A 27499-nucleotide genomic window follows, 5' to 3' on the forward strand; every position below is an offset into this window, starting at 1 on the left:
CTCTTGGCACAAGTAACTCATTGGGTCAACCAAGGAGGGGCAGGTGGATTAAAGGGTTCAACCTCTGGAGTCTTTACTGCTGTGATTGATCAGAAATTGGGCAGGTTGTTCTTGGCACAGAAGAAGTTAGAGCTTCAATCTTTTGACAGATTTACTGGGTAGGTTATTCAACTAAAGCTTTCCACTGATTAATTGAGGGATAATTTTAACCATGGCTATCTTTAGGTTAATTTTAATTCTAGTGTGTCAGTGTTCTAGGGAACAAAAATGGAAATCTTAAAGATGGTTTTATCTTCGAATTATGAGTAGTAGCTTCTGGGCATTACATAGTAAGTTATCTTGCACTTTATTGAATACCTAAAAAAAACGGCAACTATACAGAGATTTTGATATGCAGATTTATTTCACTTTAATGGATAAAAGAGGAAAGCGATTAATCAACTACAGTATTCAATCAGGTTTTGATAAGCTATGAAAAACATGCCTGAAAGAAAAATGTAATATGTATTATATGTTTCCATCTCTAGTTATCTAGGAACCATCTCAAGATGCTTCAGACTTTTGTTGACGCTTGAAAAAGTGGAATCGCAAACGATCGGTGGTTCTGCCCAAGTGCACTTCTGAAATAACTGTGGAAAATAAATTGTTTTTGTTTGATGTGCTCAAAACAACCTTACCTATGGAGTCCATTTGGAATCAATCAAGTTTCTAGGTAAGGTTGAAGGATGGTGATATCATCACTACATGCGTGATCCAAGGAGTTTCAGACCCAACAGAACTGGACCCTGTAAACCTTTGCCATGGCTTCATCAATCCTTACATATAACCTTACATGTAATCCTTACAACCCTGCACTCCTCCAGAGTTCATGGTTGGCAACCTTCAGTCTCGAAAGACTATGGTATAAGCCTACAGCACCCGGTATTCCCAGGCGGTCTCCCATCCAATTACTAACCAGGCCTGACCCTGCTTAGCTTCCGAGATCATGGTATAAGCCTACAGCACCCGGCATTCCCAGGTGGTCTCCCATCCAAGTACTGACCAGGCCTGGCCCTGCTTAGCTTCCGAGATCATGGTATAAGCCTACAGCACCCGGTATTCCCAGGTGGTCTCCCATCCAATTACTAACCAGGCCTGACCCTGCTTAGCTTCCGAGATCATGGTATAAGCCTACAGCACCCGGTATTCCCAGGCGGTCTCCCATCCAAGTACTAACCAGGCCTGACCCTGCTTAGCTTCCGAGATCATGGTATAAGCCTACAGCATCCGGTATTCCCAGGCGGTCTCCCATCCAATTACTAACCAGGCCTGACCCTGCTTAGCTTCCGAGATCAGACAAAATCAGGCATGTGCAGGGTAACGTCATTAAAATGTACACTGTGAGCCCAATTCTATCCTCCCTCCCGCGCTGGTACAACCATGGAAATAAAGGGTGTACTGTATCCAGCAGAAGAGGAGGGAGATAAGGAGGTTTCAGCAGGGAAAGATTTAAATCCCCTTACCCCTGTGTAAACCTCCCTATCTGTAATGTGTCTCCTTGGACTCACACCAGCGATTTTGCTGGCACAAACCCGAGGAGATATTGGAGGCAGAGAGCCTGCACGAAAGGGGGATAGGATCTGGCACACACAATTGCCAATGGACCAACCTCCTCTTGCAGCCTCCCTGCCCCCGTCATGTCCCCTGTCCTGTTTCACTCCCTCTACCCTGCTACCTTACCTGCTCTGGTGGATGTAGGCAGCTCCGCCGACGGACCAGGAATGCAGTACTCCTAAAATATGTGCTGGTGGAGTGCTCCAAGCTCCGCCGTTTTGCAACAACGGAAGTCTCTTCCACTGTTGCGAAACCCTACGTAGAACAACCTACAGGGGATTGGGCCGTGCGACTGACTTTAGAGAATCAAGTCCTTCAAACATTTGGTACAAAGAGCCCAAACCGAGAAGACCAAATGAAGAGCGGGAGGCCATCAATAAAGGCTTTCACGATGCCGGTTAAGTTATAACGACATGTATTTTTTTTGACTCACTTTCATAGCGAATCTGAAAGCCAACATCAGAGTGACTCTTGTCGGTGGTGAAGAGAAGGTAGAGGAAGTTGCTAGTGCTAATGAGGAACTGGGGGACCTGAGTCCCATCGTAGACACCGATCAACGGTGAGGAATAGGACTTGCCGTCACGCACTTCTAGGGTGTCATAATTCACTTCTGTCTTAAACCTGCAATGTGGAGAGGAGAAAAGAAAAAGAAAAAGAAAAACTATCAAGATGGCAAATGTCCCTCCTGTCCCTTTAATAGTGGACCTAAGACAGACTCAAGCCCTCACGCCTGCCTACGATTACTTTGGCCAGCAATTTATGGACATCAGAATGTTAGGATCAAGCCACAGATTCAGCTCCCAGTCTGTTGGGAAGTTGGTGGCTGATTTCTTAAAACAGAGGTGCCAGGGTTTCCAACTCAGCAGGTAGTCAACCTTCAAGCTGGGAAAGGAAAGCCACCCTTCTTCCCTTCCCGGCCCATGTCCTGTTGGTCTCCAGACTGCAAAGGAGCATGATGTGCTGGAGATGTGATCGCCATTGGAACACATTGCCTCCCCTACACTTGCACAGAAAACGAAGAGCTTTTAGGGCTCCATGTTCCCAAATTTAGTCAAGCCTCTCATCCTGATCAGAATCTGATGCATGTGTGCAACTCTAATCTGTGAGTAAAGTTTTTTTTTCTGCTGAAATCTTTCACCAAGCCTCAGTTCCTTTCGTACGTTTGCTTCTTGATTGATCACAGCTAACCTTGGGTGGCCTGGATCTCCTTTTATAACTTGGAGGGGGGGGGGTCTTCCATTGACTCTTACTCTGCTCACCCCCACCAACCATTACCTCAACAAGAAAGACTTGCACAAGAATACATTTTATGACCATGCCTGTCTGATAACAGTCTCAGCAGGTTAGCTCTGTCATGCACACTCCCGTCTGACTCAAACCCTGAGCTAGCAAGAATTCTCATCCTAAAGGTGGTTGTGGGCCCAATCCTATCCCATTTTCCAGTGCTGGTGCAGCCATGCCAATGTGGTGGGGAAGAAGAATCTAATATTTCCTCCTTGCGTTATTCCTGGACATCATGAAACGTTCTCCATTTGTTGCCTTCTAATGGTATCCCTCTGCCTTGGGCTGAATATCTTCATACAGCACACAACTCCAGAATGGTACCAAATATACCAAATGGGGAAGTTTAAGTATCTCCTTAAGTCTACCCCCTCAGTACCCACAAGTAAGCTTTCACTTGGGTCAGATCCCCCCAAGGTCCACCTACTTGCGGCCAAGAATGCGTGGGCTCCATTGTAAGACATTGTAAGGTTACTAGGCAGTTGTGACTCGTGCCACGTTTTGTTTGTTGAAATCTGTTTTAATGAAAGTCACCTGTCGAATGTAATTTTGATGGGGTATCCTGGCTGAGCTTCTATGACCCACGCGCAGTTGAGAGAATCTTTGTAGAATCCAGGCCAGCCTGGAGACAGGATCATTCCACTTGGAGAGGTCAGGTGGCCACCACAGGGAGCTGTCAATTGTGGGGAGGCAGAGGGAAACAGAGTGATAAGACAAAAGACTGGAACCAGTTTTGTTTTTTTTTAAAGTATTTTTATAGTACTTTGTATTTTGTACTATACTTTGTACTTTTTATACTTTGTATTTTGTACTAAAGTATTTTGGCCGGATCCCAAAGGATCTCCTCTATGGAGAACTCGTGCAGGGAAAGCGCCCAACAAGTAGACCACAGCTGCGATACAAGGACATCTGCAAGAGGGATCTGAAGGCCTTAGGAGTGGACCTCAACAGGTGGGAAACCCTGGCCTCTGAGTGGCCCGCTTGGAGGCAGGCTGTGCAGCATGGCCTTTCCCAGTTTGAAGAGACACTTGGCCAACTGTCTGAGGCTAAGAGGCAAAGGCCCATAGCCAGGGAGACAGACCAGGGACAGACTGCACTTGCTCCCGGTGTGGAAGGGACTGTCACTCCCGAATCGGCCTTTTCAGCCACACTAGACGCTGTTCCAGAACCACCTTTCAGAGCGCGATACCAGAGTCTTCCGAGACTGAAGGTTGCCAACATCTGATAGTATTCTCCTTTTTCACTTACAGAAGGATACAGTGGCATAGCTAGAATGCCTCCAAATGCCTCTGTTTTGCTCCCCCCACCTGAAATAAATTCAAAGGGGAGGGGGTGCTTGCATGCTGAGGTGAGGCTCACTGCAGAACATAGTGCTTTGCACCCCCTCCGGTTACACCACTGGAAGGATGTGCCTACATTTCAGAAGAATACAACACATCACATTCCTTAAAACGTATGTGTGGCTATTTTAATTCCCAAACATTAATCACCAAGCCGCAAGGAGGGAAGGTGGAGAGAAGTAGTAAAACAGAGCCAGACTTGGACTTTCTGCACTGACAGTGGGATCATACTGAGAAGATCCAGTATGACCAGCTGGGAATCCATCTGACCTGCTGTGGTGAACATACTCATTCACCCTAATGGGAAGCCTGTCTCTGAACACCAGGTGCAAGAAAGTGGCAAAAGGATGCAGTTGTCTTGTGGGTTCCCTGAAGCATCTGGTCAGCCACTGTGAGATACAGGAAGCTGGGCTAGAGGGGCCCTTGGCCTGATCCAGCAGAGTTCTTCTTATGTTCTTAGGGGGAGTAAACACGTTTGCATATGTAAGCAAGCACATTATGGCTTCCCTTTGATCTGTGGAACTACCTCCACTTTCACAATCAGATTTCACTTTAGCAGATGCGATGGTGGAAACTCGCTCCCATCTCCCCACTGAATCCGAATCCACTCGCTAGGCCTATTCTAGTTATTTTCATTATTATTATTATTATTTTCCAAATGTCAAACACCACTTTAAATATTCTAGACAAATTCCCCCTCCCCTTATTTAATTAAAAAAGGAAGATAATTAGGACTCATATTTAATTGAGCTCACACTGGACGGCGAGTCAAAGGCAAGTCAAAGAGATGAGTGATAAAGGAGTACATGTTAATAGCTCTGGGGTTATCAAAGCTTCTCAAAGATGAAAGGCGCTTATTTAAAAAATGTGCAAAAATCCCCCCATGCCCACAACTTAGAGAGAGAACAAGAAAGTATACACAAAATTGAACCTTTGCAAAGGAGAGGGGCTGGGTGGATTTAAAGGGGGAGAAAGTAGTGACAAGCCACAAGACAGACAGACAGACAGACAGACAGACTGACTGACTGACTGACTGACTGACTGACTGACTGACTGACTGACTGACTTTCTTTCTTTCTTTCTTTCTTTCTTTCTTTCTTTCTTTCTTTCTTTCTGAGTATAGTTGGATTTACTGGCCATAGAAAAGACTACTAAATGTAAGACAGACACCAAGCCTGCTGCCAGACTCAAGGCCCAGGGGCTGGATGCGGACTGTGGAAGCTCTTTACCCAACCCTCGGGCTCCTCCTAGCACCACCACAAGTAGATCAGGCTGAAGGCCATCAGCTGCTAAGCAGTGTGGAGGTGTCCCTGCTGAAAGGACAGCCAACATGCTAATTGGACTTTTTCATATCATGAAAATAGAATTAAGATTTGTGTATTTTCTCTTCTATCATTTGCAGCTAATGAATTGCTAAGGGGAACAAAAGTGCATATATCTGATCATGGCCTACTTAATGACATCACTTCCTGATTCATGACATCATTTCCAACCCTCAGCAGGCACCATGAATGCTATTTGGTTTGCTTGAGTGAGTGTTTGACACCCCTGGGTTAGAGAGGGCAAAGCAAGAACTTGCCAGTGTGAGTCTGGAGGAACTGTCCAGACAGGAAAGCGAGGGGAGCCAAAAAGAAGGCAGGCAGTTAAGAGGGAATAGAGGAAACCTGCAAAGGGTTTGATCTGTACTGAACGACAAATTACTCAGACCAAGGAGGCAGCCAGAAGTTTCATAGGGCCAGGCAGAATGCTACTGGCCCCTTGTGCCTCCTGACTTCTGCTGGGCTGGTAGCTGCAATACCCCTCTCTGGCCACCTGCAATGGTGGTGCTAATGTGCAACACAAAATAGGAATGACTCCCTGCCATCACTACAGTTCCAGACTGGAGATCCTCAAGTGCCTTAAAATCCCTAGAGAAAAAAGCAGATTGAGGCAGCCAGCCTAATGTCTGATGATGGCTTTTTTACTATCGTTGGGTGGGGGAGGTACCATTTGCATTTATTTATTTTGTCTTTCCCAGCAAGCACAAGGAGGGAATGTCTCATGCCTCTGAATGGAAGAGGCATAAAGGCTCACCAGTGCCCCCACCACCACACTGCAATATTGCATTGTCTGCCCGCATTAAAGACACCAACAGCCAATTACTGAAATTACTTCTCAAGATTTCAGCACGCCTGCAATTCAAACATTTTGCAAATATATTGCTTGCTGGCATCTTTCTCTGAGAACAGAGAGCTGGCAGACGCTTTTCTTAATTCCTAATGATTTCTTTTCATTTCGCTTTCTGTTTCCGTGCTATGGGGGGGGGGGAGACTTTAAAGCTTGTCTAGCAACTTTGAAGGGAGGAAAAAAATGTTCTATCAGAGACTTTAATTTCCCATTGCTTTAACATCACTTCTCTCTTCATTTTGGCTCAGTCGCAGGTATCTGATGCAGAGCGATGGGTGACAAGACGTCTGACTCCAGCACACCAGAACTATTGACTTCAGACATGTCGCAAGGCAGCTGATGAGCTGCCCACTCATCCCTGGAGCCAATTCCTATAAGCTTCTCTCTGAAAGCAGCTGCCACGTTCAGCCTGAAAGATAAGATCCAAAGTGGCTCAAGATTCTGAATCTGACGGAATCAAAGTGCAGTGGTGCAAACAGTGAGCTTTGGAGCTGGGCAGGGCCTTTCTGAAACCAGCTTAAAGCCAACCTTTTTCACACTCTTAACAGGAAAAGCTACAAAGGTCCATGTTCAGACCGGACCTGCTGTGGATGGCATGTGCCCAATCATAAGCTTTGCATGCCAGCGTACCATGTCCTAGCGCCAGTGCTCCACCAGTGCTAGCTGGTGCTGGGCTAGCACGGGTGGAGTGCAGGAGCTCTGCCACTCAGCAGTCACATGGACTGCCAGGCAGCGGAGAGGTAGGTGGGAGCGTGGGGGGAGGAGGAGTGTCGGGAGTTACCCTGCCTTTTCCACAACAAAGATGGCAAGTCAAAATGACAACTTACCTTCACACCTCAGCACAGCGTTGTCCCAAACTACATTGCCTTCCTTCAGGACACAGGTGACCGTCTCTGAGCCGTGCGTCCGGATGAATCCCTCATCACAGAGAAAGGACACAGAGCTACCCAGCTGGAGACTGTCACCAAACCGCTTCCCGTTGACTGGCACGCCCGGATCAGGGCACTCATTGTGTCTGAAGGCTGGAGGGAAGGACAAGACTGTGAGCAAGCAAAAGCATTTCCCTCCAAAGCATTTACACACACACACACACACACACACACACACACACACACACACACACACACCCCATTGTGCCTGGTTCCAGAGAATAAGTCCGGAAAGCACATCCATGGGGGTCAGAATAAGCCTTCGGAAGTCAAATGCAGTTGGAACACAGTATCTGCGGGTGTGTGTGTGTGTGTGTGTGTGTGTGTGTGCGTGCGTGCGTCGTGCGTGCGTGCGTGTGTGTGTGCGTGCTGTGCCAGAATTCACATTTAAAGCCCTTTAGAAAAAAAAGCACCCAAACTGGGGGTCTTACCGTTTCGCAGACAAATTGCATGTAGGTTCCTTTCTTCTCCCAGACTTACCCCAGAATGTGGACTTCCAGTATCTGTTGGTACCCACAGTGAATGTATATATGTATGTTCAGTGGTTAACTCGTGTCCAACTCTTCGTGACCCTATGGACCAAAGCAAGCCAGGCCCCCCTGTCTTCCACTAACTTGCGAAGTTTGTCCAAATCCATGTTCATTGCCTCCGTGACACTGTCTAACCATCTGATCCTCTGCCGTCTCCTTCTCCTTTTGCCTTCCATTTTTCCCAGCATCAGGGTCTTTTCTAAAGAGTCCTCTCTTCTCATGTGAATACCACAGTGAATACCGTGGTCCAACTGTGTAAATGTCTACTAGCTCATGCCTTCAGTTATTAACAATGTTGGTTCCCATAAGACAGCTAATACAGAGTTGAAAAAATACCCGTGGTGGTGGTGGTGGTGATGCGTGTGTCTGTAGATGATGATTGTCATATTTAGGGTCAACACATAAATGGCCCGGGTGGGCTGATTGTAACTTCTTTTCAAAATATTTACGTACTGTTCTTCAACATAAAGGCCCACAAAGCAGTTTACATAGTTAACGAACAGCCCAATCTTGACTGGGCTGTGTGCGGGTGGAGCACATTATCTGCTGGTAAAAGTGCGACCATAGCATTGAAAGCCACGGGGCCACTAGCACAAACGGCTGGCTGCTGCATGTGCAGGCCTTTGGAGAGGCCTCCAAATGGGACTTGCTTCTGAGTAGATATGGAGAGTATTCCACAGTTAAGTCTGTCTACCACAGCAGTGGTTCTCAAACTTTTTAGCACTGGGACCCACTTTTTAGAATGACAACCTGTTGGGATCCCATTAACCTGGAAGTGATGTCATGGCCGGAAGCGACATCATCAAGCAGCAACATTTTTAAGAATCCTAGGCTGCAATCCTACCCACACTTACACAGGAGTAAACCCCATTGACTATCATTGTTAAAATCAGATATATATATATATATAGATTTTTTACTATATATATATAGTAGCCTGTTAAAAATACAGATCTGTAACATTTTCCCAAATGCAGTCACCTACCATCAAGCCTAATATATTAAAAATAAAATATTGAAATGAATGGGGACCCACCTGAAATTGGTTTGCGACCCACCTATTGGGTCACAGTTTAAGGAACACTGTACTACAGCTTACTCCTGCATCTTACTGACATAACCGAGCTGTGTGAAGAGTTTCTTTGTCAACTTCAGTTTCTCAACAAGCCTCCCCCCCCCCCCAGTGCTAGCAAAAGCAGACAGCAGCTGTCTTCCCCACAACACAGCTTTGACGAAGAGCTGGCAGCGATCAGCCCCTGCTAACTGGGCAAAGAGGTACCCGCTATCTTAGCAGGAGGGTTCAGCTGTCTCTTTTCACCCCAGTACAGTCTCTTTTCCTGTGGGTTATTCACTGGTGTCTCTATAACAGCTGCAGGAGTTTGGTAGAGGGTCATTTGCTAGTATGGCCATTGAGGGATGTGAGTTTCTGACAGTGCAGTGTGACTTGTCAATTGCCCCCACCCCCCAAAAATAAAATAAAATAAAATAACTGTTGGTGTGCCCTAACAATTTTAGTGCCTTCTCAGTGTGCCGAATAGCCCCTCCTGACCAAGGAATTAAGTCAGACAGAGGTTAAAAGAGAAGATGTTTCAGACCTCATTGATAAATTAAAGATCAATAAGTCACCGGGCCCTGATGGCATCCACCCTAGAGTTATTAAGGAATTGAAGAATGAAGTTGCTGATCTCTTGACTAAGATATGCAACTTGTCCCTCAAAACGGCCATGGTGCCAGAAAATTGGAGGATAGCAAATGTCACGCCTATCTTTAAAAAGGGAAAGAGGGGGGACCTGGGAAACTATAGGCCGGTCAGCCTAACATCTCTACTGGGTAAGATGGTGGAATGCCTCATCAAAGATAGGATCTCAAAACACACAGATGAACAGGCCTTGCTGAGGGAGAATCAGCATGGCTTCTATAAGGGTAAGTCTTGCCTCACGAACCTTATAGAATTCTTTGAAAAGGTCAACAGGCATGAGGATGCGGGAGAACCCATGGACATTATATATCTGGACTTTCAGAAGGCGTTTGACACAGTCCCTCACCAAAGGCTACTGAAAAAACTCCACAGTCAGGGAATTAGAGGACAGGTCCTCTCATGGATTGAGAACTGGTTGAAGACCAGGAAACAGAGAGTGGGTGTCAATGGGCAATTTTCACAATGGAGAGAGGTGAAAAGCGGTGTGCCCCAAGGATCTGTCCTGGGACCGGTGCTTATCAACCTCCACGTTTATCTTAGAACAAGGTTACAAAAATGGGATAGAGAAGACTGGCTAAATTCTAACTAGCAATGAGTAAGGTTGTCTTACTATTCCCCGTATCTTGTGGATGGCAGCATTTCTGTGGATGTGTTGCCAAACCATCCCCTCCACCCCAGTTTACAACCATCACCACCTTGCTGGCAAACTTCCAGACTGCAATCCCACGTAGCCCCTCAATTCATCTTGTGACCCAGAGTAACCCTCCCACACATCACCAGTGAACAAATTCCACATCCAGACTGCTAAACACTGGGCATTAAGCCACCAGCAAAAAACTCACAGGTTAGCTGACTTTGATGAACCTGTCCCCTAATCCAGCACGGCAAATTATTTTTAATAATAGCTGGTTTGCAGTCGCCAACCAGAAATACCATTAATTTTGCAGAGCTGTTAACCACTGTTATAACAAAGGTCATTCATCACTCCTGCCAAGCCAATGCAAGCATGTTCCTTAGAAAATTATAGGGGAGAGCGGGACAGCAAATTGCTACAGGAGGCTGGCACTCGCTCAGACTCCGTAAGGCTTAACGTTCCATAGGATCCCAAAAATAATCCCCGGTCTCATCTGGCTCCATGGAACCAAGCTGATTCATCAGAACATCAGAGCAGCCCTGCTGGGTGAGACCAAAGGCTCAGCTAGTCTGCATTGTGTCTGCATTGCAACCTGATATGGTCACTCTGCTGCCTCTGGGAAGCCACCAGGCAGAAGAGAAAGACGTTCTCTTGCTGCTTCCCTGAAACAGAGATCCAGAAGCACATTGCCTCGAAACCCCGAAACAGCACTTAGCTATTAGAACTCATAGGCCCAAATCCTAACCAACATTCCACCACTGGCATAGCTGTGCCAATCGGGGGGGGGGTGTGTTACATCCTACAGTTGGGTGGCACTCACAGAGGCCTCCTCAAAGTAAGGGAATGTTTGTTCCCTTACCTTGGAGCTGCATTGCCCTTATGTCGGTGCTGGAAAGTAGGTTAGGACTCCGTAGGCAGTGAAAGGCTTCTCTTCCATCAACATAATAATATAATAATAATATAGGTATTTCTATACCACCCTTCTAGGTCCTCAGATTTCTTCTTGGACTTTATTCAAGGCGGTTTACATGGGCAGGCAATTTAAATCCCCATAGGGATTTTTACAATTTGAAAGGTTCTGTCTTTCAAGAAACCACAACATTCAGATGTTACTGCCTTGATCTGGCCGCACGTTCTGGCCTCCATCCTCCCACGCTCAGAGCAGATGGTATAACTCGGCTCAGCTTGCCATCTGCTTCAAGGTGCCGGCGGCCTCGAACTGGCGACCTTCGGATGTTACCTTCAGGCAAATGGAGGCTCAACCCTCTAGACCAGACCTCCTGCCTCTCAATTCCCTTTTAAACATCCTCAATTCCCTTTTAAAGTCATATATACTTGCAACCCTCACCTCCACATCACACATCAGCAAACTCTATCTGGGGAAAAAGGCACTTTTCAGTTGGTGCTCCTCTTATATTTAGCAGGGGAGAGTAACTGTTCCTCTTTCCCCTCACCACAGTGTCTTTCCCAGTGGCTGTTTGCTGGTGATATTCTGATTTTGCGCTTTTTTTGTTAAGATTGTGAGCCTTTAGGAGACAGGGAGCCTCGCAGTTATTTGATCTTTTCTGTAAACCACTTTGTGAACTTTTTTTTGTTGAAAAGAGGTATAGACGGCCCTCAGTATCCATGGAGGATCCAGGACTCCCCCCACCACCACCACAAATACCTATTTCGGCGGATACTAGGATCTACCACTAACCCCCCTTTTCAATTTGGGGAGGGGGATATTTCTGTAACACAATTTGTGACAATGTGAGGCTTCTTTGGGACACCAACCATCATGTTAAAGCAGAACAGACTGTATGCAGCTGCCCATTTTTTTTGTGTTTCTTGCAATTATAGAGAAACGCCTTTGCCTAAACGTTTTGACAGCTTCTACTGTCTTGTCTTCCTACTCCAGTTGTACGGTAAAATCAGATGATGAGTACATAAATCACGTGAACATGCTGGCTGTACCGTCACATAACTGTTCAGTAATAATGGCTGTTTATATGTCACTGAATTTTAAAACGTGAATCCATATCCAGAATTCTGAGTGCACGGTAGCTCAGAAATACAATTATGGTTTGATAATTCAAGTAAGGCACAGGTCTTTTGCATAAGGTACTAGATGTAATATTTTCAATAATGCTAACAAGAATGCTTTTGAAGTATTTTCTTGAACATAATTTGATATATGTTTTACATGGCATACACTCTAAGTCAGAGATTCCCAAAGTCCTACTTGGACTTTGAGACCGCAGGTCTTTGCAGGGTCGGGGGGCATCCTGATGGTGCCACGGTGATTGTGGTGCCACAGGGACCCAGTGGTTTTTCCACTCTCCTGCAGAGTCCCACTGGCCTTGTGGAGGGTCCAAGAGGCCCGCAGCCCCCTCTGCAGGCTTCCCCGATGCTTGAAATCTCTCTGTTTGGGGATCAGAGCACACTTCTGGTTTTCTCTCAAAAACCGGAAGTGTGGTCCAATTCCCAAATGGAGCCATTTCAAACACCAGGGAGGCCCACAGAGGGGACTGCGGGCCTCCCAGATCCTCCCCAAGGCCAGCAGGACCTTGCAGATAAGGGGGAAAACCCATGGGTCCCTTCGGCGACACAATTGCTGCAATGCCATCAGGACATCCATTACTGGGCCACTCGCCTTAAGGGGGATTGGCTCAGTTTTGGTTCCCTATGGTGGGCTGAGAGCCACCACTTTGGGAACCACTGCCCTATGTTATTTTTCCAGTGATTAGACTGTGTTTATTTCTTTATTCTTTTCAGTTTCTTCAGGGGAAACTTTGTATCTACTGATTTGGTAACCTCCCCAGCAGATAACGAGAAATGACTGTATTTAGGTCGTTATTAGCTTCTGTTTAGGCTTTGGGTTGGTCTAAGAAGCTTTAGGCTCAAGGATTTACAGAACTCAGTACTCTCTCTCTCTCTCGTCTTAGATATTCAGAGATTACTACCAATGAATAATGAAAACCGAGCTGGAGCAGATCCCGCCACCACCAATTCAGCCACCTTTCTGCGTACTTACTAGTAAACGTGATGTTGAAGCCGCGCTTCTCAGTCGAGTGGTCCGTCTGAAATTCCAGCCTGGCAACATGGCCACTGCTGGTCAGGGAAGAGGGCAGCTGACTTCCGGAGAACGTCCCCAAGACAGGTGATTCAGCCGTCCCGCCATCTTTGACAGCCAGGAAGTCAAACTGAGGCTCCACGTCAAAATCATTAAATGCCAAGTGGATCCGACTTTCGGGTTTTGTGATGATCAACCAAACACAGTGCAAGCTGCTCCCATATTCCTCTGGGTAGTTTGGGGAGAGGACAATCCCCGATGGGGTGGTGAAGTTGAAGAAGCAGGAGACTGTAATGAGAAAAGCAAACAGCAGATATCAGTCAGGGGCTTCAAACTCTTGAGCTGATTCACTCTGTCTGTCTGTCAAATGCCAAGGTTGGGTGGGTGGAAGGAAATTCACAATCTCTTGGCAGGGGAGGAGAAGCAGGGGGAGAAGAAAAAAAATGAAACAAACAAGCCTAGCCTCCACTTGGAGTCTATGAGCACATTAAAGTTCAAATCCTAACCCACTTTCCAGCATTGGCATAGCTGTGCCAATGGGATGTGTAATGCATGTAAAACATCCTGAAGTTGGGAGACACTCACGGAGGCCTCCTCAAAGTAGGGGAATGCTTGTTCCCTTAGAGCTGCATTGCCCTTATGTTGGCACTGGAAAGTGGGTTAGGATGGTGCCCTAAGAGTAGAGATGCCTCAAATTCACACAGCAAATTGGGAAGAAATGATATCTTTTTTCATGTCGATCAAAAAGCATGGGAAATGACCCACCAGGACATTGTTGTGAGGACAAAAGGAGGGGAGGAGCTATGCACACCACCCTGGGTTTCTTGGAGGAAGGGTGGTGTAAAAATGTGGAAAAAAAAGATAAAAAAATCCTCCTTCCTATCCTGCTGCTGCTTTCAATACCCCTGGACCAGGAAGTTGGGGGCAGAGGTCAATGTGTTTGGTTCTGGGGGCTTGTCATGTGAGGGGTGGGCTTGGACTACCCTGAGAACCGAACAGTCTTGCCTTTCTTTGGAGGTGGCTTTTCTGAGCCCTTCCAAGTTATTTTATGAATCTCAGTTCGGAGAAGTTTATTGGCTTCTCTAGTTTGTCTCCTTCCCCCACAATTAAGGGGGGGGGGAAATGACTTTTTAGGGAAATTGGCATGGTGAAAATATCTCCTTAGCAGGCTTGTAATAAGCAACCACTTGTATGGCCTAAGTAGGATATCCCTGCAAACAGCCTTAATTATTGCAGGCAAGCAAATGTTCTGGGCTTCCTTCAAAACTTTCAAGGCTCCTCTCCAGCCTCTGACAAGCCAGCGGGTGGAACGCCAGGGGTGAAGCCGCTCAAACTACGAGGTGGGACTAATTAGGTGGATGAGACTCAAATACACACACTTGACTGTAGCTGTATGTGATTACACCACAAAAGCACACAAGAAAGTGGCTCCCACAGCCATGTGGTAATGTGTGACTCAGGCCCAATGGTGTTGCTAGGGAGGTGCAGGGGGTGCGGGTCACAAAGGGTGACATACACAGGGGGGGTGACACCATTACTAGCCAAAAAGTTTTAAATCCTGGTATTTTCAAAACATACCATCATGTTATAAATTGTTAAATGCATAATTTCATGAGGAATGAAATGAAAAACTGTGTCAAAATATCTCTATTATATCAAACATTACCGCAAAAAAGGGCGGGGCAATGGTACAGAACCACGCCCACCGCCCCGGGCTTTGCCCCACCCACTGCGTGGCAGGAGGTTCCATCACGGGGGCGAGACGCTGGCCTCCTGCAAAGGGTGATGCAGACCGTAGTGACGCCACTGCTCAGGCCTCCACCACATTGCCATGGGATGATCTGGTTTAGGGATTGTCTACAACATGGGCTGAACGAGGGACAATCCAGTTGTCCTTTAGTCTTTGGTCAACACCATGAAGCTGGTTTTGTGCTGAGTTCAGCACAGTTTAACTGTCCCATCACCAGCTTAGTCTGCAGCAGTGAATATAAATATTTGCTATAGATGAAGAAAAAAAAAATATAGTGACAGCCTTGGATTCAAACGTTTGTGGGAACAGGGTTGGAGGATGGCAAGGTTCTCCAACTGAAGCTGCTTTCCTAAATCTATCCAAAATACTATTGTGGCCTGATCCACACACTCCTCAGTAAATGGGATCTCACACACACCTTCATGCCGACTTCCTCTCACAAAATTTCCTCCATATACGAAGGGGGAAAAAATCATAGATTACCAAGATATACTTATTTTTCAGTGGAGCCAGGATAGCTCCATCCTATGCAAATCTACTCATACCATAAATCTCGTTGACTTCAATGGTACCTGCTTCCAGGTAAGTATGTGAAGGATTTCAACCTGAGTAACAAGTTCTTAAAAAGCACACAGTAATGAAGCAAAACTATTGACATTGTTAAAAACTAAAATTCAAAAAGGGGGGGGAACTGTAGTAAGATGAACAATAAAAGAGATATCCAAGGACAACAGATACCCATTTGGTACAAACAAAAATTGTGGGTGCAGTCAGGAGAATATACACTAAATCAGCAATTTTCAACCTTTTCCATCTCTCGGCACACGGACAAGGCAGTAAAATTGTCAAGGCACACCATTAGTTTTTTGGCCACTGACAAGGCACACCATGCTCACACACCCCAATTTCCCTATTAATAAATGCCCCTCCCCAAACTCCAGGGGCACACCTGTGGACCATCTGCAGCCCACCAGTGTGCCATGGCACAGAGGTTGAAAATCACTGCTCTAAACAATATTTTCTACACAGAAGTAAAAATTCTACTCAGCAAAACTTCAGATAACCCATTTTCAGTGTATGTCTTCTCATGGTACACTGACTTCTATTGAGTGGCTAGAGCAGGGGTCGGCAACCTGTGGCTCTGAAGTCGCATGCGGCTCTTTCAGCCCTCTGCTGCGGCTCCTCCCGGTGAAAGTGGCAAAGGGGTTAACAGGAGGCACCTGTGTTGGGAGGGCAGGCTGCTTCCCTCCACCCCCTGAGCTCACTGCCCTCCTCTCCCTTCACCCCCACCTGCCCCACATTGGTTTCCCTTTTCAATTTTGCCCACTCTGCAGGCTTAAGCTCCCTGTTTTTCCCTTCCCCAACTCTCCAGCAGGATGCCCTCCTCCTCAGCCATTGCAAGCTCTTGCAGGTCCCCACTCAGTGCAAGGAGAGGCTTTTCCTCCACAGCAGAGACATCCTGTGTGTCTGCTTAGTAGTAAGCCCCATTACAGCAGATGAAGCTTACTCCCAGGGAAGGGTGCCTGGGATGGCAGTCTTGGAGCCTGCTCCTATGCTTGTTTACTCAGTTGTAAGCCCCATTACAGCGGATGAAGCTTATTCCCAGGGAAGGGTGCCTGGGGTGGCAGCCTTGGAGCCTGCTCAAGGCCAAGTGCAAGGACAGGTGAGTGGGAGCCCGCGCAGGTCTGTTCGAGAGTAAGCCCTGATGTAGTCCCTGGGCTACTCCCAGGAAGGTGTGGAGGGCTGTAGCCTCAGCCTCCTCCTGTGCAGGTCTACTCACAAGTAAGCCCCGCTGTAGTCAGTGGGGCTTCCTCCCAGGAAGGTGTGGAGGGCTGCAGCCTCAGCCCCCTCCTATGCAGGTCTACTCACAAGTAGTCAGTGAGGCTTCCTCCCAGGAAAGTGCGGAGAGGACTGCCACCTGAGAGCTGCAACCAACTTGTCTGCTCAGAAGTCCCATTGTAGCCAATGCGGCTTACTCCCAGGATAGTGTGGAGAGGGTTGCAGCCTGAGTGAGGGAGGGCAGGCAGGCAGGGCAGAAGCTGGCCTGTGGCTGCCTCCCCCTTCTTCTCTTCCCCACCTCTGGAGTCTGTGTCCTTTTTTCCTTCCAGCAGGGTGCCACTGGAAGGTGGGGGGAGTTCTTTAGTATCCATGTAAGATAAGCAGATGTCATAACCGCCATATGTATTGGAATCAAGGAAGATCTGGTGAGGAGGTAGATGTGGTGTCAGCAGTGGCCCCTTTAAGGGTAAGGCCTGGGCATCCAGCAGAGTGTGCTGCACAGCTGCAGCCACTTGAAGGCAATAGGGCCCTCAGGGATATAATGGGCACCTGAGGCAGGAAGGGGGTGTGGGTTGGAGGGGAGACTGACTGGGCTTATTACTTTGACACGGATACTCTGACTTACTTTGGAATCTGACCTTGGACTGTGACTTGGCTTATTGACTTTGGACTCTGCCCTGGATACTCTGACTGACTTTGTGACTAAGGGACTGCTGGAGACACTGGAGTTTGGTGTGTGGCTGCTGTGTCCAAGACCTGCTGAGGACCAAGGGTCTGCTGTAGTGGTGGGAGGCTGCTGGCAGGAGAGAGGACCTCTGCAGATTGAACAGGCCAGCTACCCTGGAGGTGGGGTCCAGCAGGACTGCAGGGCAGAACCAGGGTCATTTGTTGGGGGAAAGAAGGGGAGCTAATCTGCTTAAAGTGGGCATAATTCTCCAGGCAGAGAATGGCCTTGGAATCAGGCAAAACACCACAGAGGACCAGGCGTCTGAAAACACAGGACAAGAATGTATGACAAAACTAACTACGAGCTACAAGAGGGGGCTACATTATAAAAATGGGACCTATAAGAGCATACAGGTGAAAAAAACTATATATGCAGTGTTATCTTCATTTTAGATGTCAAAAGGGTTTTGTGGCTCCTGAGGTTTTTTTTTTCCTCCGGAAAACGGGTCCAAATGGCTCTATGAGTGTTTAAGATTGCTAATCCCTGGTCTATAGTAATGAATGGCTGGCAGAGAATCGACTGGCAGAGAAGGAGGGACAGACAATTCGTTACTACAGTCAGTTGCCCTTAAAACAGAGTCACAGAACCCAGGAGAGTTTTTCACCGATTTTCAACCGGTGCTCCAAAGTCCCATGGCGTACCTGCAAACCTTTCATGGTGCACTGGTTGAAAAAAGCTGTCCTATGGGGTGAAATGATTACCCTTTGAATATACTTATGCTGCATATGATAAAAGGGGCCAGTGTAAACAGATCCCTAACATCATCAATGCCTGAAACAGACATCACACAATATTTTATCCCATCAGGCCCTCACTTCAAAGGGAGTTCATGGATACTACAGAAATGTGTAGAATGATGACATTTGGATGTGAATGTTAACAATCCCAAGACAACTTATAGTGCCAGGAGGCCTGTGCTGTATCCAGTGCAAGATACAGCCCTGAAGTAGCACAGCCAGAGATAAGGAGTGCCTCTTCCACTTACTCCCGGGTAAGCCACTGCAGCCCCAATGGGTGTCCTCAGACTTGCGCTACCTCCTGAGTGCTTGGGAATGGGGGTTGGGATCCGGGATAAGAGCCGGGTCCCAGCCGCTTCCCGCTGCTCGCCTGCCCCCCTGGGCATCACCCTCCACCTGCCCTCCCCCCACCCTGGAATGCCTTCCGCCTGACTCCTCCCCACCCACCCTAGAACCTTGCGTTGGTTGAGCTTGGCTGACACAAGGCTCCACCCATGAGTCTGCACGGAGGCTGGATTCAGGCTCCACAGGCCAATGTGCGTCCTTGCGTCGGCCCAGTCAACTCACGAAGAGGGGCAAATGTGCTTTATGGCACGTTTGCGACCCTCCTGGGCTGCTGCAAGGGACTTGCACTGGTCCAAGGGCACCTCAGGATTGCAGCCTTAATGAATTTCTGAAAACACATGTGGTGCAATGATGAATGAAGAATACCACTAATGCCATTGAGTGCATGCTTTGAAGTGCGTCCAAAAAGTGGGAAAAATACTGTATCTATTTTAAGTTCTTCACAGGCCTACTTGGGACTGTGAACATTCAAATGCGCATGTCAACATTTGCCACATTCTGGGCATTCGCCGTAACACGGCACATCCCACAAAGGATACCCACATTAACACCACACAGCCCTGCCAATGGCGCGCAGGGGTCTGTGAAAAGAGACCCACACCAGGCATCACAACAAAGCAGAGAGCAGCTATTAAGCAAGTGGCCACTTCTAACAGAGGCAATGAACGGCCTGGCCCCAATTCACGTGTGCCCCATAAGCAATCGCTCCCCACTCTGCCCCTACCATCTCCATTAGGAGCAGGCCAACGAGTTGCGCTAACAAGGTGTGAAGCTCAACGCGGAAAAGCAAAAGCAATTAAGCAAACGTTTAAAGCACAACAGCAGACGCAGAGACTCCCTTAGCTGTCCAGAGGGAGTTATGCCACATTTCAGCCGACAGGGTTCATTTGCTTCTGACAGCAGAGAGGGCATTTAATTGGCTCCATTTTCTGTTTGCTCAATGCGCTGGAGATCTTTTCCCTCCCCCCAACCCCTCCTCAACCCTATTTGCCTTCCACACTCCACCTCCTCTCTCCCATTCTTACCTCTTCTACGCACAGCCCTCTTATGCAAACTCTTTTCATACTAATTGCCAGCCAGAAGGAATTTTGGTTGTGCTTTCTTAACCTTTGCACACAAATGGAAGTAATTATTACTACTACTACTACTACTTAAAACATTTTTTCCCCCATCTCTTCCCCCCCTTGTCCAACTAAGGGTAGTTACAACACCTCCTTTTATTTCCTAACCCTGACAACCTTGGATCAAAGATGCGGGGTATAGTTAAACACTTTTGTAAGACATTTGCTGATGCTGAGGGCCCAATCCTATCCAACTTGCCAGCACCAATGCAGCTGGGGAACAAACTTACTTTGAGAAGGCCTCTGTGACTGCCCCTTCACTGCAGGATGCAGTGCCACAGCTGCATTAGTGTTGCAAAGTTAGATAGGATTGGACCTGACATAGTATATGAGGAATTCTATCACAAAGAGGCAAGAAATTACACTGTGGCTGCAATCCTAACCCCACTTTCCTGAGACTAAACCCCATTGAACAAAATAGGACTTACTTCTGAGCAGACCTGGTTAGGCTTGTGCCCTGTGTCAGGTAAGGTAAGCCTCTGGCTTTGGTGAGGTTGGAAAATACTAAACTATCCAAGAGGTAGAGGTGAATAAAGTTGGTTCTTGTTATCTGCAGGGGATTCATTCCAGGACCCTCTGCAGATACCAAAATTCATGGACATTCAAATTCATGGAAGGGAGTCTCGAGACATTAGCTGAAAAATCTGGAATGGCCTCTTCCAGTATAATCCTAAACTGCACTTGCACCGGCCCAGGAGGGTCCCAAACGTGCCGTAAAGCACGTTTGTGCCTCCTCACAAGCAAGTTGCGCTGGTGTACAGAGTTGTGCCAGCACACGGAGGTTGAATCCAGCCTCTGTGGTGAACCTTGTGTTGGCCCAGCTGGGCCGATGCAAGGCTCTGGGCTGGGCGGGGAGGAGGCAGGAGGGAGGTGTTCCTGGGCGGGCGGTGGGTGGCCCCGGAGACAGGTGGGGAGCAGGAGGTGGGGCTGGGATCCAGGAGTTATGCCGGATCCCAACCCCCGTTCTCAGGGAGCTCTTGAAGCCGCTCCGCTTCCTCGGACTTGCGCCACCTCCAGTGGTGGCGCAGGTCCGAGGAGACCCATAGGGGCCAGGGCGCCTTACCCAGGGATAAGGGGAGAAGTTTCGCCTTGCCTCTGGCTGAGCCGATTCTGGTCCCTATCCTGTGCTGGATACAGTGCAAGCCTCTTGGCTTGCCTGTTCCAGCGCAGGGTAAGATTGCGCCCTCAGAAATCTCCAGAAGACCTCCTTGTGGCTCAGAAGGCCTCCCAGATGCAAAATTGCCTCTCAGAAGCCTCCTTTAGAGGCCTTTGGAGGTGTGGGGAGGTCATGCACATTCTCCCTGTTTCTCAGAACACCACCTGGACACAACCAAAATACACTTCTGGTTGTGTCTAGCAAGTATCTTGAGGTCCTCCAGCTGTGGATCAGCACCCGCGGTGAGTCAAATTCTCAAATGCCTTCCCTACGGATAAGGAGGGCTGATTATAATTCTCTAAAGGGAAAGGATAGAACAGTCTTAATAGGCCATTCTGCTTAATGGAATAAAGGAAAATGATAGAATAGTCTCTCTTATGTTGGGACTAACTCACTCACAAGGGTTTCAACATGATTAGGAATGGGAGTCAAGATTTTTATGGTATGTGCTTTAGGTTTTGTCAAGTCACTTTGGTATCCCATTTCAAAAATGGGTTGCAATTAAATAGGATACTTTCACACCAGTTAGAAAGCTGATATTGGGTACAGATACACATTTTTTATAACCCCCCCACCATAAACAACAAAATTATTAGTCATGACATGACATGAATAATCATAATTACACAGTTTATTTTACACAGAAAATAAACACAGTGAACATTGCCCCACAAGCAGGGGATGAAAGTCAGTGCCCTCCCCTGCTGTTGCTCCCCTCCACGTAGCGCTCAGTGATATACTGCCCCTGCATCTGGAGGTTCAATGCAGCCATCATGATAAGCACTGATAGACTATAGTCCCCCATGTATGTTTAGAATCCACTTTTTAAAGTTGTCTTAGCCAGTGACCAACAGCACCCAAACTGCCCCCCCCACATTAACTCACAAATCACTCAAACAGAAGAGTTTTTCTAACAAGCTGCAGGAACTCTGTGTGACCTAAAAGACTCTGCATACAAGCAAAACCCATGAAAACAGTTTTTTTTCTGTGATGATTATAAGCTTTGCATAGTTGGACATTCACAAAGTTATTCTAACCCCCTCCTCCTATTCCCAGTCCCCCGTCCCACCAGAATCCACAATTCACCTAATAACCCCCAATAGTAATCTACCCACTGCCCCCTACTCAACTCCCACCTTCAAACATAAGAAGCTTTCCTCCACCACCCAATATGCCCCCTCTCCATGATCCCACTATCTCACCAGATTCTAGGGTCCACTTTAAAAGTCATCTAAGCCAGTGACCAGCAACACCCGTGCTTCCCACCAGTGGCAGAACTAGGGTTGCTATCACCCAGTGAAGAAACTCATGGCATCACCCCCATTTATTTATTTATTTATTTATTTATAGAGCAGTGCAAGTCACCCAACAAATCACTTACCCTCCCCCCTAAAAGAAAAACACAGCAGCCAACTTGATGGTACTCACACAGTTGAACAGGGGTTCTAGTATTACCTCTGATACATGGAAATGAGAGCTAACTCATACTAAGACTTTATTGAAGTGGTTACCCTGCAGATGCCTGATCTTGACTGATCTTGGAAGCTAAGCAGGGTCAGGCCTGGTTAGTACTTGGATGGGAGACCCCCTGGGAATACCGGGTGCTGTAGGCTTACCCCATGATCTCGGAAGCTAAGCAGGGTCAGGCCTGGTTAGTACTTAGGTGGGAGACCGCATGGGAATACCTGGTGCTGTAGGCTTATACCATAGTCTTTCGAGACTGAAGGTTGCCAACCACTGAAGTGGTTCCCAAATATTTTAGCACTGGGACCCACTTTTTAAAATGACACTCTGTTGGGACCCACCTACCTTTAGAAAATTAGACAACAACAACAAAATTTCCTAGTGTACCTAGTACACGTTTAAAATGTTCAAAATGTATATTGCACACTTCATGATTTGAAAGGTGGAAAGTGATGTTCTATGTATTTATTCCAAGTCTCATTCCAAGTTCTCATTTTTATTGAACATTTTATTGAACATTCCGAGTTCTCATTTTTATTGAACATTTTGAACGTGTACTAGGCACACTAGGAAACTTTGTTGTTATTGTTTAGTTTTCTAAAGCTAGGTAGATTCCAATCGAGTGTCATTTTAAAAAGTGGGTCTCAGTTCTAAAAAGTATGTGTGTGTATAAATATTTATTTACAATATAAAATTTTATAAATAAAAATATATAAATAAAATAATATATATACAAATATATAAACAAAATAAATAAAATACATAAATAAAATAATATTAAATATAAATATTTAATTTTATAAATAAACATTATTTATAAATACCAAGGTTTCCACAATTTTGGCTACTAGTGGCATCAACCCCCCCCCCCCGGGTGTCAACCGGGACAGCCCCTGCGCCCTGCTAGCTATCCCACTGCCCAAGATATCCTGACTACTTAAGGAAAAGTCTGAAAAGGAGGCATTGGCAGATCTCTTGAAAAAAAAGTGCATGAGGAGTTCCTGGTTGGCAACCTTCAGTCTCGAAAGACTATGGTACAAGCCTACAGCACCCAGTATTCCCAGGCGCTCTCCCATCCAAGTACTAACCAGGCCTGACCCTGCTTAGCTTCCAAGATAACAGAGACGCCTGCGTTGGCTTGGTCATGTCATGAGAATGGATGATGGCCGGATCCCAAAGGATCTCCTCTATGGAGAACTGGTGCAAGGAAAGCGCCCTACAGGTAGACCACAGCTGCAATACAAGGACATCTGCAAGAGGGATCTGAAGGCCTTAGGAGTGGACCTCAACAAGTGGGAAACCCTGGCCTCTGAGCGGTCCGCTTGGAGGCAGGCTGTGCAGCATGGCCTTTCCCAGTTTGAAGAGACACTTGGCCAACAGTCTGAGGCTAAGAGGCAAAGAAGGAAGGCCCATAGCCAGGGAGACAGACCAGGGACACACTACACTTGCTCCCAGTGCGGAAGGGATTGTCACTCCCAAATTGGCCTTTTGAGCCACACTAGACACTGCTCCAGAACCACCATTCAGAGCGCGATACCAGAGTCTTTCGAGACTGAAGGTTGCCAACTTGCAGAGATGTTCCTTGAGAAGAGAGAACGGAAGCTGGCCCAGCAGTAGGGAAAAGCCCACACAGCAAGGTCCACACCTCCCCATTTAAAAACACTGTCCACCACAGCATGTGTGAATCTCAAACACTCTCACATAGTGGTATTTTGGTATTTGCTGTGGTGGATGCGTATTCCAGGCAGCCAGCTGGCTTGTGAATGTTAGCTTTGGAAAAATGCATCCCCTACCTCGTAAAAGGGGGGGGGAGAGGACTGGAATTAGGAGCAGCATTCCTTGTGAGAATCCCTGCCATTGCGCGGCAGCTTTCCGTGGCTGTGCGGCAGTGTCTCTGGACATTCAGTGATGACATCACACTCATCACCAAACTTCTGGGCAGCCCAGCTCCAAGCTCTGTGGCTGTGAAGTGTGTGGCTGCATACCTTGGGAGGGGACCACCAGTCAGGAGTTGCTGGTGCCAGAATAAAGTTATGGATCAGCGCACTCCTGTTCTGTGGGTGAGCCACTGAAGCTACAGCTCTGGGCGTGCTTTCTGGGAGACCAGGTGTTCCTATACTCTAAAGTAGGGGTGTCCAAAGTTTTTGGCAGGAGGGCCACATCGTCTCTCTGACACTGTGTTGGGGGCCGGGGGGGAATTAATTTACATTTAAAATTTGAATAAATTTACATAAGTTTACATAAATGAATATATTAAAGATGAACTTATATGAATGAATGAAGTTCTTGCAATAGCTCAAGGCCTATAAAAGGCCTTGCACAAAGCAAGGCTGGCCTTTCCTTTGCTGCTGCTACTGCATCACAGATGTGAAACAGCAAGCAGTGGAGGGAGCCCTCATCCCACAGCTCACACGAGAGGTCAAACAGTCACCCTCATTCTGAGAGTAGTTGTATCGGGCCAGAGTGGGCTCCAACAAATCTCCAGAGGGCCAGAGACTCATTGGAGACTGGGGGCTCCCTGAGGGCCACATTGAGAGGCCTCGAGGGCCGCAAGTGGCCCCCGGGCCAGGGTTTGGGCACCCCTGCTCTAAAGTGACTCCACTCACTTAAGAGTCCAGTCCTTTGCATCTCTACTCAGAAGTAAGTCTCATTATAATCAATGAGGCTTACTCTCAGGTATGCAGCCTTAAACTGGCCATCAGCTCTCCCCTACATCAGAATGTAGGGCTGCTTCCAGGTTTGCAGAAATGTTGCCTGGGCAAAATCAGTAGCATCCACTGTGCCTAACTTCTGGCTTCTGAGTCCTGGCTCTTGATATGTGACTCTTGGTTCCGACCTTTAGCCCATTCCCTGACTACAGGACTTGCAGAAGCAAAGAATTACATAAGACAAGGTGGGAAGCAAGGCCCAGCACACATCTACACAGCATAACTCAACAGTCTTTTGCAATTTAATTTTTCTTCCTGCCTTTGCTGAAATGCACGCCAGCCCCTTTACCAGAACCAACCAAAAAATGCTTTCCCTCCCATAAGTCCTCTTTTCTCCAAAGCAATGTCCGGAGGCTTCACTTGACTTTGCACACTGCAGGAAGGGAGAGGCAAGAGACGGAAAGGAAAAAAAAAATAACATAATGACCAATTGACAGGTTAATTTTGAGCTAAATGTAAAACTCCTCAGCGCTAACAGGAAATTATACTGTTGATCTGGAAAGACTGCGAGAAGAGAACCATTGATCACAGTGGGATTCCATATTTTATAATCTGGAATGCATACATGGGGCAGTGAGTGCAAAAGGCTCTCCGCTCAGGAAGCGGCCTGTTTATGACGGCGAGCAGGAATCATTCAGCAGGTATAATCAGGTAATGTGGGATTAACAAGAAAGGGTAATTACTGCTAAGGGTTGCAAAATTGACACACGAGGACGAGCCCATTGAAGTGCACAGGAGGGCCTGGGAAGAGGATTAGTAGGAACTTCAGAAGGGGGGGAAACTTTTATGGCCTGTTGCAACGGATGGAAGTGACGGTGAAGGTCCTTTTCACATGTGACACTCAAAAGTGTCAAAAGTGTGACAGCAACTGTTACCCTGCACATACCCAAGCTCATCTGATCTTGGAAGCTAAGCAGGGTCAGGCCTGGTTAGTACTTGGATGGGAGACCGCCTGGGAATACTGGGTGCTGTAGGCTTATACCATAGTCTTTCGAGACTGAAGGTTGCCAACCACTCAAAAGTGCCTTTAAGGCTGCTCTCATGCTAAATAAGCCATGCAGAATGGCGGGAATGCAGAACTGGAACACAGAGAACAGAGTTGACTCTACGCTCCAACCAAAGTCAGTGGTCAATCGCATAACTGGGAGGGTCCAGAGGGGTACATTACCCCAGGTACTACACCTTTTGGGGTGTCTTAGAGGCAGGTGCCTTTCAGAGGCTTCTAAGACCTACCCTCAAGGCACCTAATGAATTGCTATACTGCAGATGGGAGGATGTTAAAATATATGGGGGGAGGTGTTATGGGGGTATGGGATGCGTTAAAAATTTTTGTGCCCCGAGTGCCAGATTTATTTATTTTATTTTTGTGTCCCAGGTGCCAAATGCCTTATCTATGCCACCGATCACAATGGAGGTACATTTGTGTATTGCTGCCTTAAGGGACTGGCTGCTCAAGAAAATATGATGTCAAAATATCTAGAAATACTGGAACTTGCTCCTCATCCGTTGGGCTGAAGATATGAACTTGAAGATGAGCAGACGCTGCCTGGTGGGGCATTTTGATGACCCGAGAGGGGGTAGGGAGCTATGACTTTTGGAACCCCTCGGGTCTCTCCCATTGCCATCCCAGGAACAGGAACCAGAAAGCGATCTCTGCTTAGCACTAAAATACAGTCTCACTGAAAGTCCACCAGTATGTGGAAATATTTCAGAACCTTATGTGAGATAGTAGCATGAGATGGGAAATAGCTGGATGATGGTTTCCTGGATAATTAAATAAACCAGAAGATACCCTTAAATCACACACACACAGTGATCCACTGGATTCCCAAATGAAAAGTTCAGTGCAAAACCATTGTCCCCAAAGCAACATGACACACTCTGTCACAATTCTGGTCTATACATACGACACACACATTCTGTGCAATAAACGGCGGGTCTAGGGAAGCCACATGTGAATGATTTTTCCATACCCACAAAGTAACAGAATGACAGTTCTGCATCAAATTATATTTCTGCTGACATTTGAGGCTGACAGTTTCATCTTCACAACAGGGAGAACATCCTTTATTTCTAGGTGACATTTATCCCACACTCTGGCCAAATGCCCCCACCCCCATGTGTATTCCTATATTTATGCATGAAATTTTTAACTGGTCCTCCTAGTGCCTTGCAAACAACACGAACAGTGCAATTAAACTCAAGCACAACATCCGTGAATCAAGAAAGCTAAACCACAATTCAAATACGGCAGATGGCGAATAAGCACATTAAAAGCATTTAAACGGCACTACCCCCAAAAGCCTTGTGGAACAAAAATAGCTTGGGCTCACTTACAAAATGCAGGGTGTGAGCCTCACTGGGGAGGAAGCGCCATAAAGAATGCAGCCACCACCAGCCGCAAAAGGTGCTATGTCAGCATACCCCTATCTTTGCTCCTTTCTACCTCCCTCTCCCCTCCCAAACCTGTTCCTCCCCAGGGGGC

The 27499-nt window shown here is 47.1% G+C and overlaps 1 protein-coding gene and 1 pseudogene across 1 annotated transcript in view; one reads left to right on the plus strand and one right to left on the minus strand.

The window, feature by feature from the left end:
* Positions 1-27499, minus strand: part of CSMD2 (CUB and Sushi multiple domains 2) — a 594109-nt gene that overhangs the window by 171868 nt on the left and 394742 nt on the right. Inside the window, exons 14-17 of the mRNA XM_066638160.1 lie at positions 13189-13515; positions 7208-7402; positions 3409-3547; positions 2027-2214 (exon numbers count right to left, since the gene is read on the minus strand). Of these exons, the coding sequence (XP_066494257.1) occupies positions 2027-2214; positions 3409-3547; positions 7208-7402; positions 13189-13515 (849 nt within the window). The remainder of the gene's footprint in view (positions 1-2026; positions 2215-3408; positions 3548-7207; positions 7403-13188; positions 13516-27499) is intronic.
* Positions 25875-25991, plus strand: LOC136661811 (5S ribosomal RNA; annotated as a pseudogene).

The sequence above is a fragment of the Tiliqua scincoides genome, chromosome 10 (assembly GCF_035046505.1).
Source record: "Tiliqua scincoides isolate rTilSci1 chromosome 10, rTilSci1.hap2, whole genome shotgun sequence".
NCBI lineage: Eukaryota > Metazoa > Chordata > Lepidosauria > Squamata > Scincidae > Tiliqua > Tiliqua scincoides.